This window comes from Vicugna pacos, chromosome 12 (assembly GCF_048564905.1).
Source record: "Vicugna pacos chromosome 12, VicPac4, whole genome shotgun sequence".
In the NCBI taxonomy this organism is placed as follows: Eukaryota; Metazoa; Chordata; class Mammalia; order Artiodactyla; family Camelidae; genus Vicugna; species Vicugna pacos.
The window spans coordinates 5,552,134-5,561,615 of NC_132998.1; the positions used below are offsets into that span (position 1 = coordinate 5,552,134).

At 48.8% G+C, this 9,482-nt stretch overlaps 2 protein-coding genes across 6 annotated transcripts; one reads left to right on the top strand and one right to left on the bottom strand.

Annotated features, from left to right (window-relative positions):
* Positions 1-349: 349 nt before the first annotated feature.
* CDK4 (cyclin dependent kinase 4) lies at positions 350-4,901 on the top strand. Of its 3 annotated transcripts, none has more exons than XM_031675733.2 (8): positions 350-2,234; positions 2,662-2,917; positions 3,056-3,191; positions 3,308-3,475; positions 3,614-3,723; positions 3,981-4,031; positions 4,174-4,309; positions 4,535-4,901. In XM_031675733.2, exons 2-8 carry the CDS (start codon positions 2,700-2,702, stop codon positions 4,625-4,627), a joined length of 912 nt encoding a protein of 303 aa, XP_031531593.1. In that variant the 5' UTR covers positions 350-2,234; positions 2,662-2,699; the 3' UTR covers positions 4,628-4,901. The 3 variants fall into 3 exon arrangements, with proteins under 3 accessions (XP_031531593.1, XP_072828611.1, XP_006218037.1); XM_072972510.1 differs by having other exon boundaries at positions 351-2,234; positions 2,693-2,917; XM_006217975.4 differs by having other exon boundaries at positions 355-2,234; positions 2,681-2,917.
* Positions 4,902-5,104: 203 nt separating this feature from the next.
* TSPAN31 (tetraspanin 31) lies at positions 5,105-7,980 on the bottom strand. Of its 3 annotated transcripts, XM_006217974.4 has the most exons (6): positions 7,644-7,980; positions 6,949-7,116; positions 6,612-6,692; positions 6,138-6,269; positions 5,721-5,834; positions 5,105-5,625 (listed from the first exon to the last, which is right to left on the bottom strand). In XM_006217974.4, the coding sequence occupies exons 1-6, from the start codon at positions 7,704-7,706 to the stop codon at positions 5,551-5,553; spliced, it is 633 nt and encodes a 210-aa protein (XP_006218036.1). In that variant the 5' UTR covers positions 7,707-7,980; the 3' UTR covers positions 5,105-5,550. The 3 variants fall into 3 exon arrangements, with proteins under 3 accessions (XP_006218036.1, XP_072828612.1, XP_031531597.1); XM_072972511.1 differs by lacking the exon at positions 6,949-7,116 and having other exon boundaries at positions 6,612-6,742; positions 7,644-7,790; XM_031675737.2 differs by lacking the exon at positions 7,644-7,980 and having other exon boundaries at positions 6,612-6,742; positions 6,988-7,116.
* Between the last annotated feature and the right edge of the window lie 1,502 nt (positions 7,981-9,482).

The window sequence follows — 9,482 nt, forward strand, 5'->3', positions numbered from 1 at the left end:
ACACACACACGCTTAGCTCTTTGCTTTTACGGGGGGGGGGGTTGTCTTGACCCTGAGAACCACCTGTACCTCCTCATCACATTATTTCTACCTTACACTTAACATCCTCCCTCACCTTCCCTTTCCAGTGCTGAGGGAAAAAGAATTCCAAGGGAGCCCATTGGGTCAAATACACTGGGAAAAAAATAATTAGTAAAAGAGTAATTAACAGGAGAAGGGAGGATATGGAATCAGGGACAGACTGCCAAACTAAGGCTCCTTACTAGAAAGTAATTAGGGAGAGTAATGCTCTTATGAAGCATTCGTAAGATATGAAATATCCAAAATATTTTGGATGGGTGAATGAATGAATCAGAAAAAGGGGCTGGAACCCAAGCCAACATAGAGAATGACTTCTATTTTAAATAGATACTGAGTTGTAGTGGGCTTATGTGAATGGTAAGGCTACAGTGGACCCTGCTGGTTTAAGAAGGAAGTTTGACACACTCAGAAACACTTAGCCTTCCAGAAGGTTTACAAATCAAACAATCCTAGCAAGACAGACAATAAAACATTCTCCTCACAAGCCTCTTAGCCAGACCTTAAGATCTTTGTTGCTAGTGTCCCAGCTGCCCTTGCCAGCAAGGGCCCAGGGCTACAACTATCAATCAGAATGCAAAGAGGGGGAATCTGTACTGACATGTCTTCCATTTTGCTCTGGAGCATGGTTCATACCCATTTGAAGCCTGAACTCTTATATTCTCTGCCAGATCGTTAAGGAGAATAGAAGTTAGGGTGCAAGGAGAGCAAATAGAGTAATAGCACGATTTCAGATTTTAGATAATTTCTCACAAATGAGACACTGATCCTTTACTCCCATCCCCCAAAGTGTTGGAAGATAAAGTTGGAGCCAGTAAGACAAAGGGAGCCAGCGAAACCTGTCTGTTGTCTACTTAGGTGTCTGTGAACAGAAACTATTTGGCAAAAGTCTGTATTTCAAGCAAGAGCAAGTGCTAAGAAAGCTTGCACTGGGGGGAAAGAGGGAAGCACAATGACCCCATATAAGGAGTTGAAAGTTTTGTGGAAGGGCACAAGTCATTCTCATGCAATGTGGTGGTAACCTCCTTGCATATGCTCACTCCTATATCTGTTTATCTATGTGATGTATATAGTATCATACCCACATATACATATACGCACACATGTGTATCATAGTATCTTAGTGCTGAAAAGAATCTTAAAGGTCAAGTATTCCTGTTTCTGGCTCGTCAATAACTTCTCTGCCAGAAGGCATCTGGTCTCTGCTTTAAGGCTCCCAAGAAGTGGAAGCTGGGAGGAGGGGAGGGCATTACCTTGCCACTCTTTCCGTTGGATTACTATATTAATCTGTCTTCCATCAGTCCTTGAATCCTACTTTTGCCCTCAGATGCCTACTGTCTACTCTCTATTTTACAAGACCACACAGTTAGCTGTATCTTTACAGATAGCCTTATCACTGCTTTAAAGGGCTAGTGCCTGAGACACCGAAAAACCTCACAAAACCCCCACATGCGCACAGGAAGCAAGCACTCAGTAAAAATGTGTTGAGTGAGTGAAAGAAACAAAGACACAAATGAGACTGTCTTCCGATTCGGTGAAGCAGAAAGCCACCAGCACCACCTCTCGTCCCCGGACCCCATGCCCGCATACTGAGAGTGAGAGACGTGTAGCGAGACTGGAGATGCGCTCAGGCTCAGCCTGAAGCCTAGAGTTGGGATCTGGGTGGCCTTGGTTGCCATGGCACCGCAATGGTCTCCACCCTCTCTCTTCTTTCTCCCCACACCCCCGCCAAAGTTACGGCAGCCAGTCACGTGCCCTGCCGCGTAACCACACCTCTGCTCCTCAGAGCAAAGTCAAGTGGTCACGTGTGATAGCAACAGATCACGTGGCTGCCATCGCCCCTCCGCCCCTTTCCCCTCCCCGCCCCGTTCCTAGTCAAAGCCGCTCCCGTCTGCCCCTCTGCGCATGAGTAGTCTGGTCACGTGCTCCGAACGTCCGGCGTTCGCCCCGCCCCCCCGGTTTCCGCGCGCCTCTTTGGCAGCTGGTCACATGGTGAGGGTGGGGGAACAGGGGGCCGCTCTAGCCTGCGGCCTGTGTCTATGGTCGGGCCCGTAGCGTCCAGCTGCCCCGGACAGAGCGCGAGTGTATGGCGCCACAAGAACCGGCTCCGGGGCCCCGATAACGGGCCGCCCCCGCAGCTCCCGGAACGGGGCGAGGTAAGTGTAACCCCTTTCTAGGAATGGGGACCATTCTCGTCCTCCACGGTGTCTTGCGCGGGCTGGTTATGAAGGGTCGCTCGAGGGCGGGAAGTGGGGCAGGGCGTAATCTGTCCCTTTGTGGTCGTAGGGAGGTGTAATTTCAGAGACTGGGTGTAGGGTCTTCGATGCAGGGGGTGTGTCGTGTGGGATTTCCCTTGTGCGGGGCTCGATGGTCCCCAAGGAAAAGACACTTTATTCTAGGGTTTCACGTGGCTGGAGGGGTTGGGGTTAGTGTCATTGTGTTACCTGGTGGGGGCCGGCCTCATGGAAGCTTGGGGAAGGGACGAGATGCTGTTGCTGTTGTCTTTGTAATGTCTTTTGTGGGAGTTACTTTGTTGCTGCAGGCTCATACCATCTGAACTCTGAAAGGGAATTTCGATGGTAGGAGTCTCTTGTGATTGTAGGGTCTCCTCTAGTCTGAGAATGACTACCCCTCGATATGAGCCAGTGGCTGAGATTGGTGTTGGTGCCTATGGGACTGTGTACAAAGCCCGTGATCCCCACAGTGGCCACTTTGTGGCCCTCAAGAGCGTGAGAGTTCCCAATGGAGGAGGCTCTGGAGGGGGCCTGCCCATCAGCACAGTTCGTGAGGTGGCCTTATTGCGGCGCCTGGAGGCTTTTGAGCATCCCAATGTTGTAAGGTGAGAAGAAGGTGGAGGGTTGGGAGCGGGAGTTAAAAGGGAAAAGACAACCTAGACAAGTGGGCACCCTGAGAAAACGGAGGAGGCCTTGTTGGGTCAAAGATAATAGATCAATGAGTGACCATTTGTTCTGGCCAGGCTGATGGACGTCTGTGCCACAGCCCGAACTGACCGGGAGACCAAAGTGACCCTGGTATTTGAGCATGTGGACCAAGACCTAAGGACATATCTGGACAAGGCACCCCCACCAGGCTTGCCAGTGGAGACCATCAAGGTGAGTAGGGTGGGCAGACACTGAGAGGTGGACTGGGACCTTTGTAGTAGCATCTGATGTGATTTTAGGGATGGTGCCTAGTTTCCTGTTTCTCTGTACCCCCCCTTCCAAACCAGGATCTGATGCGCCAGTTCCTAAGAGGCCTAGATTTCCTTCATGCCAACTGCATTGTTCACCGAGACCTGAAGCCAGAGAACATTCTGGTGACAAGTGGTGGGACAGTCAAGCTGGCTGACTTTGGCCTGGCCAGGATCTACAGCTACCAGATGGCACTTACACCTGTGGTCAGTAGAAAGATGATAGCCAAAATGGGTTCGGATTGCAGGGAGGAGAGTGATGGTGCATAGCAGTTGAGAAGTCACATGTTTTTCATGTGCTTCATGGTAACCCATAGGGCCCTCATCCATTCGTTCTTACTACAGGTGGTTACACTCTGGTACCGTGCTCCGGAAGTTCTTCTGCAGTCTACGTATGCAACACCTGTGGACATGTGGAGCGTTGGCTGTATCTTTGCAGAGATGTTTCGTCGAAAGTATGGGGCCCGAGTATCCTGAACATTTTTGAATTTCCCCAATCTTATTCATAAACCATATCCATACCCTGCCTGCTCTCCCACTTGAATGCTACTGACCACCTTGTCCATAACCAGAAGCTCTGAAGTGTTCTGGAATTACGAATTTCATAGCCCTTCATTTTTCATACTCTAACGTTTTGAGCCACTAAAGCAGTAATCATTCTACCACCGTAACTTTGAAAATGACTGCTACCTTGTGTCTCTCCTCACTGTAGGCCTCTGTTCTGTGGAAACTCTGAAGCTGACCAGTTAGGCAAAATCTTTGAGTAAGTGGCTGGCAAAGGGGAAAAGGGTTTTCCCTTCTGAGTCCTTCTGTTTCTCCTGAGCCCTGGACGGCAATGGGCTCTGCCCCCGGGGATGGGGGCTGGAGAAGGGCCATCCTGACCAGAGTTCTCCTGTTCCCCATAGCCTGATTGGGCTGCCCCCAGAGGATGACTGGCCCCGAGATGTGTCTCTGCCCCGAGGAGCCTTTTCCCCCAGAGGACCGCGCCCAGTGCAGTCAGTGGTTCCTGAGATGGAGGAGTCTGGAGCACAGCTGCTGCTGGTACTGGACTTGGGTGTGGGTATGGGGGTGAGATGGGGTGAAAGTGGAGCAGTATAAAAGGGACCCAAACCAGTCGTGGTTACTGAGACTTGATGGATAGGCTAGTTTTTATCACTGCTTTGAATGACCGTCTGCAAAGAGGGTTGTAAAAAGTAGCCCATTCAAGGTGTTGTTGGGGGTGAGCAGAAGTCTTTTTTGTTTTCTGACCTTTGCCTCCTTTCTCAGGAGATGCTGACTTTTAACCCACACAAGCGAATCTCTGCCTTCCGAGCCCTGCAGCACTCTTATCTACATAAGGCAGAAGGTAACCCAGAGTGAGCCAAGAAATGGTTGCAACAGAACGAAGAGAAGCCGACATTTCCCTTTGAACACTTGAGGGCAGAGCCCCCCACTGAGAAGGCGACCTCTGCCTTCATCTCGGAGGCTGTGGAGACTCCTCCTCCAATGTTTTACCAAGAATATTTTGCTGCCTTAATGACATTCCCTTCCCACCCCTCCTTTTAAGGCTTATCCTTCTGCCACCCATTTCCCTACACCAAGGGGTATGTCCCCTTCTCTCCCATTTTATACAGGAAAAAACAAAACAAAGAAATATGGTCTTTTTTTTTTTTTTTAATGTTTCTTCCTCTGATTGGCTTTACCATTTGGGGATCTGAAAACACCATTTGGAAGATGGAACTTCCCTGCAGAATCTTACAGATTCTCCTTAGATCGCAAGGCCTACACAGTCAGTGGAGCCCCTCAATTGGCAAAAGAGAAAAAGAAAAAGAGGCATTTAGATTGCTTCCTTGGATGTGGAGTTCAAATGGCTTTTATTTTTATAGTTACTGAGCTTCCCCAAATGGGTCTTGCTTATTACAAGAGTTCTTGGTGGCTTTCTCTCTGGCTCTGTCCCCGATTTGCCCTTGGAGCCAGGATGTGTTGAGGTGGTCCAGCATGTGGAAGAGAGAAGAGGGAGAAGAGCCAGGGATGATTCCAACCCCCATGCCACCCCATGGACTCCCAGAAGCTTCCCGTGTCTACTTAGGGAGAGAGGAAGGAAGGTTTTCTTTACTCTTTATAATCTTGCTCCCACCAAAACATGTCAAGGCATAAAACCTAGCTAGTTATCTTTAGGGAACATGGCGTAGGGCCTTTCCTTCTTCTCAAAAAGGGCTTTAGATCCCATGTTTTCCCTAAGGGAGGGAGAAAAAGCTTAGGGAGAAAAGACAGCAGGAGAGAAGTCAGAAGGATCCAGAGTCTCATAGAAAGGCACTGGGGTTGGCTCGAGGATCTTTCTGATTCCGAAATCTCATTGCTAGCCAAACACCAAGGATCTGTAGAAGCAAAGGAAAGAGATAAGCACCAACTCTGAATCTCTGGGGCTAAGGCCTGAAGACAGGGTATGTATTAGGGAACTGGAGAATGTTACCTCTGTGAAGCTGAAGAAGAGTCCAACACCCCCCAGAATTTTCAGGGCTTCATCTGAGTGCTTAAGAAGCTTTTCGCCACACATCTGGCATGTGGGGCTCCTGCTCTTGCAGATCTGAGGAAAAGATGAACACATCTGTTTGGAGGATGCAGGGTTGCTAAGCTGCTCTATCCTAATACTTATGGGGATGGCCCTAGAAATTGTTTTTCCAGTTTCTGATCAGTATGCTACAGACTGGAATCCCACCTGGCTAAATCTCCAGCTTTTGTATCCATCCTCCAACCCCCACCAGCACACACCCCCAAGATAAGTGTGCTGCTGGAGAGAGGCATTCACATTCAAACTCAAACCTGCCAATTTGGGCATTGTCCTTACCCAGTTTTCCTAACCCTCCCCCAGTTTCCCAAACCAACTCACTGCAGTGCAGAAAGCGTAATCTTGTTGATCCAGGGCTGTGAGGTTGAACAAGCCACAGCAATCAAAACTTCTTTCCAGTTCATCCCGGGTCTTATTGCTCATGACCCACCAAGAAGCATTAATGACGTCTGTCTGGAGGATACAAGCAGAGGGAAATTATTTGATGCTGCTAACCTTAAGAATCTCCCCTACAAATCCCCCCTAAGAATCCTGATCCCAGGTCAAGTGCCTCAATTTCCCTGTTGGAGCAAAGGGAGTTAACGTCCTTTAGAAGCGAAGGTGCAGGCACTACAACTATCCACCTCCTTCTGGATCATCCTCATGGATGATTAGCCAGACCTTCCAGAGAAGCATATGGCTCAAGTCTGGACGTAGTGGACCTAAGAATGATCTTTAGGGTCAGACTGAGAGTAAGGAGTTGGGGGGGGGGTGAAGTGGGGGGAGAAGCAAGTATTTGAAAGGGCACCTTCTTACCTGTTTACTTAGGTTAATAGCCAGACATGAGCAAGAGATTACAAACTGGAAGACGAAGACCAAACCAAGGATGATCATGTACTGAGAGGAAGAGTTACGGGAAAAAAAATTCCTAGATTCCTTTGTTCCACCTGCAAAAACCATCAGAACTCATCTATTCATACAATTTGTACAACCATGTCAGTTGAAAACAATAAAATCGTCAATTTTTGTTTCATAGACTATAGGGGAGGGCAAGGAGACACCCCCAAGATCCCTGAGGTTTCCTGGCCTCTCTTAATTTCTTCCTAGTTGACTCAGCCCTCCCAAAAGCTCCCATCACTTCAGGTCAGGATACAAAGAATAGCAGTACTTGGTGGTGGTTGATAGCACCCACCAGTCCAGCTACCGCGATGAGAAGAAGGAAGACTCCCACAGCAATGACTCCTCCGACGATGTGGATGCTGGACACCAGACCAAGGCCCTTAGCCCAGGCAGCCACTCCAATGAGCAGCAAGCCTACCAGCTAGGGGAAACAAAGAGCAAGATACATCTCAAAGAATTCTAGTGTGCAGCACAGCTAAAAATCATGCGCGGGGGGAGGGGGGAGAGCTTGGGCAAAAATGGAGAACTAGGTTGTGTGTGAATGAGGGAGAGGAGGTGATTTCAGGGCCAGGAGCATCCCTGGGCACCCCCATTGGAGGTCATAATGGCTGGAATGGGGTGGGAGGTGGCAAAGATAGTGGAGTCTGGGAATATAAAACGGAACATTTGCCTTCATCCATCACTTCTATTTTGGGAGAAACCGAAGTTCACAGGAGGGAGGGCTGGGCCTTTATGCCTCAGTTTATTACTGCCACCCCCAGACAAACCCTCTGATCACCGGAAGTCTCCCCTCTTCCCACGGAAGTCCCCAGGAATTCCCTCTTCGCCGGAAGTCCCCAGGAATTTTCCCGGAACCCCCAGTACACCCCTCTCCCCACCGGAAGTCCCCTAGAGATTCTTCCCATTTGCCTTTCGGCCCTGAAGCTTCCCCCATCTCCAAAACCTCACCATGTAGACCACGTTGAGCGCGCACAGCGCATTCTTGGAGCAGGCAAATCCTCCGCAAACCATCTCCCCAGCTTTGGGGACCCAAGTGGTCCCAAGGACTTGGGGGGAGGGTCTTGGGAACTGTCTTCTTGGACCCCGGCAGCTTCTGTCTCTTTAAATCGAGTCCAGCCAAACCTAATCCTCTGCGCCTGCACCGTCCCACCCCTGCTTTTGGATTGGCGAAACTCAGGGCTAATCCAGGACTTCGATGGCTTGAATGCCAATCAATCTGTACTGTGTCACTGACCCGCCTACCGGCTCCTCCTAAAGGTTTTTTTACTGGATGAAACTTAAAACTGGAGGCAGGCCCTCCAGAGATTCTCATAGAGACCAGAGCCTAAACTTCAAAACCCCGGATTGAAAACGGAGCTTTCTGTGATCGCAGATGGAGGAAAGCTAATCCGAGGGGAAGGCTCTGGAGAAACTCTGGTGAAGAGACAGAAGGTGTTGCTTCTAGAGCAGGGTGAAAGGGCTCCTCTCAAGGGAGCACCTTCCCCGCACCTTTCCCATTGTCTTGCAGTGACCTCATGATGACGCCCCTGTTTGTTGCTATTGCGTCACACCCGGGAACACCCAGAGAGGCAAAATATTGAACTATTTAGCCCGACTGCAGAGGCCCCGAGTTGGGCACAGCCAACACCCAGCAAATCCTCACGTGTTTGCAAGTGTGTCCACTAGTACACGTAGTTTGTTCCACATCCCCTCCTAACGGGGTCTGGATATGCTAGAAATTCAATGTGAAAAGCAGCAGCCTCGGGCCGGCGCACTGCTGTATGTGACAAAGCCACAGGTACAGACATGAGTGTGCTGGCATCTTAGGAGCACATTCCTGATCCTGGGTTCATTAAAAAAAAAATGACAAAGGGAGGGGTCTTGACTACGAATAAGTATGAGAGGAAGGAGAAGTCTCCACATTTACACTTTAGGGGCGGGCATTGTGGCTGATCAATATATGTTTATTATTGAATGCTTTGGCACACTGGGATAGGAAAACATACAGTTCCTCTTTCCTCCAGGAAAGAGGCAGTCATAGTAGAAACACAAATGAAAAACCTCCCTTCAATTTTACAGAATGATTTACATTAGTGTGTACTGAGATTCCACGACTGCATAAGTGGCATTGTCTTACTGCGAGAGTCAGACTGCATGGGTTCCAACTTTGCCACTTACTAGCCATGTAAACTTCGGACAGTTATTTAAGTTCCCTGTGCCTATTTCCTCATCTGTAAAATAGGGATAAATAACAACACACCTACCTCCTGGGTTGCTGTGAAAACTGAATGAGTTAATGCACGTAGAATGCTTAGAACCGTACCTGGCACATAGTAAACACTCATTGTTAGTTATTATTGTTCAGGCTGTTTTCAGGTTCCAATGGGTAATCCCAACCCTAATTCTCTTATCTCCCCTAATTCTCTTATCTCCAACTACACATTCACATATTATAATCCTCTATCCTTTATAAATTTCTATCAATAAGATACGCAGGAGAAGAGACATTTGGCAGGGTCAGAAAGGTTTGAGTCCTGAAACAAAGTGATTAGATCAAACTATCCACTCTTTTCCCCTTCATCTGATCCTGCATCTTCATTCTTTCCCTCAATTCCTCATCCACTCTCTTCTTTCCATTTCCTAAATCAAGGGCAAGACAGTGGTATTAAGGATAAGGGGAACTGGTTGGCAAGCATCTTGGCTGTGTGGTGTAGTGAGAAGGGCATCAGAATTACGATCGGAAAACCTAGATCAGTATCTTTGTTTCACCTCTTATTGGCCTCTCTGAGCTTCAGTTTCCTTTTCTGC

Excerpts from the sequence above, each read along its gene's own strand:
- CDK4 (XM_031675733.2), top strand. The coding sequence starts at position 2,700 with ATGACTACCCCTCGATATGAGCCAGTGGCTGAGATTGGTGTTGGTGCC. Across the intron at positions 3,476-3,613 it reads AGATGGCACTTACACCTGTG|GTGGTTACACTCTGGTACCG; the intron begins GTCAGTAGAAAG and ends TTCTTACTACAG. Across the intron at positions 4,310-4,534 it reads CTGGAGCACAGCTGCTGCTG|GAGATGCTGACTTTTAACCC; the intron begins GTACTGGACTTG and ends CTCCTTTCTCAG.
- TSPAN31 (XM_006217974.4), bottom strand. The coding sequence starts at position 7,706 with ATGGTTTGCGGAGGATTTGCCTGCTCCAAGAATGCGCTGTGCGCGCTC. Across the intron at positions 6,693-6,948 it reads ACCAAGTACTGCTATTCTTT|TACATGATCATCCTTGGTTT; the intron begins GTATCCTGACCT and ends TCTTCCTCTCAG. Across the intron at positions 5,835-6,137 it reads ATTACGCTTTCTGCACTGCA|ATCTGCAAGAGCAGGAGCCC; the intron begins GTGAGTTGGTTT and ends TCTTTTCCTCAG.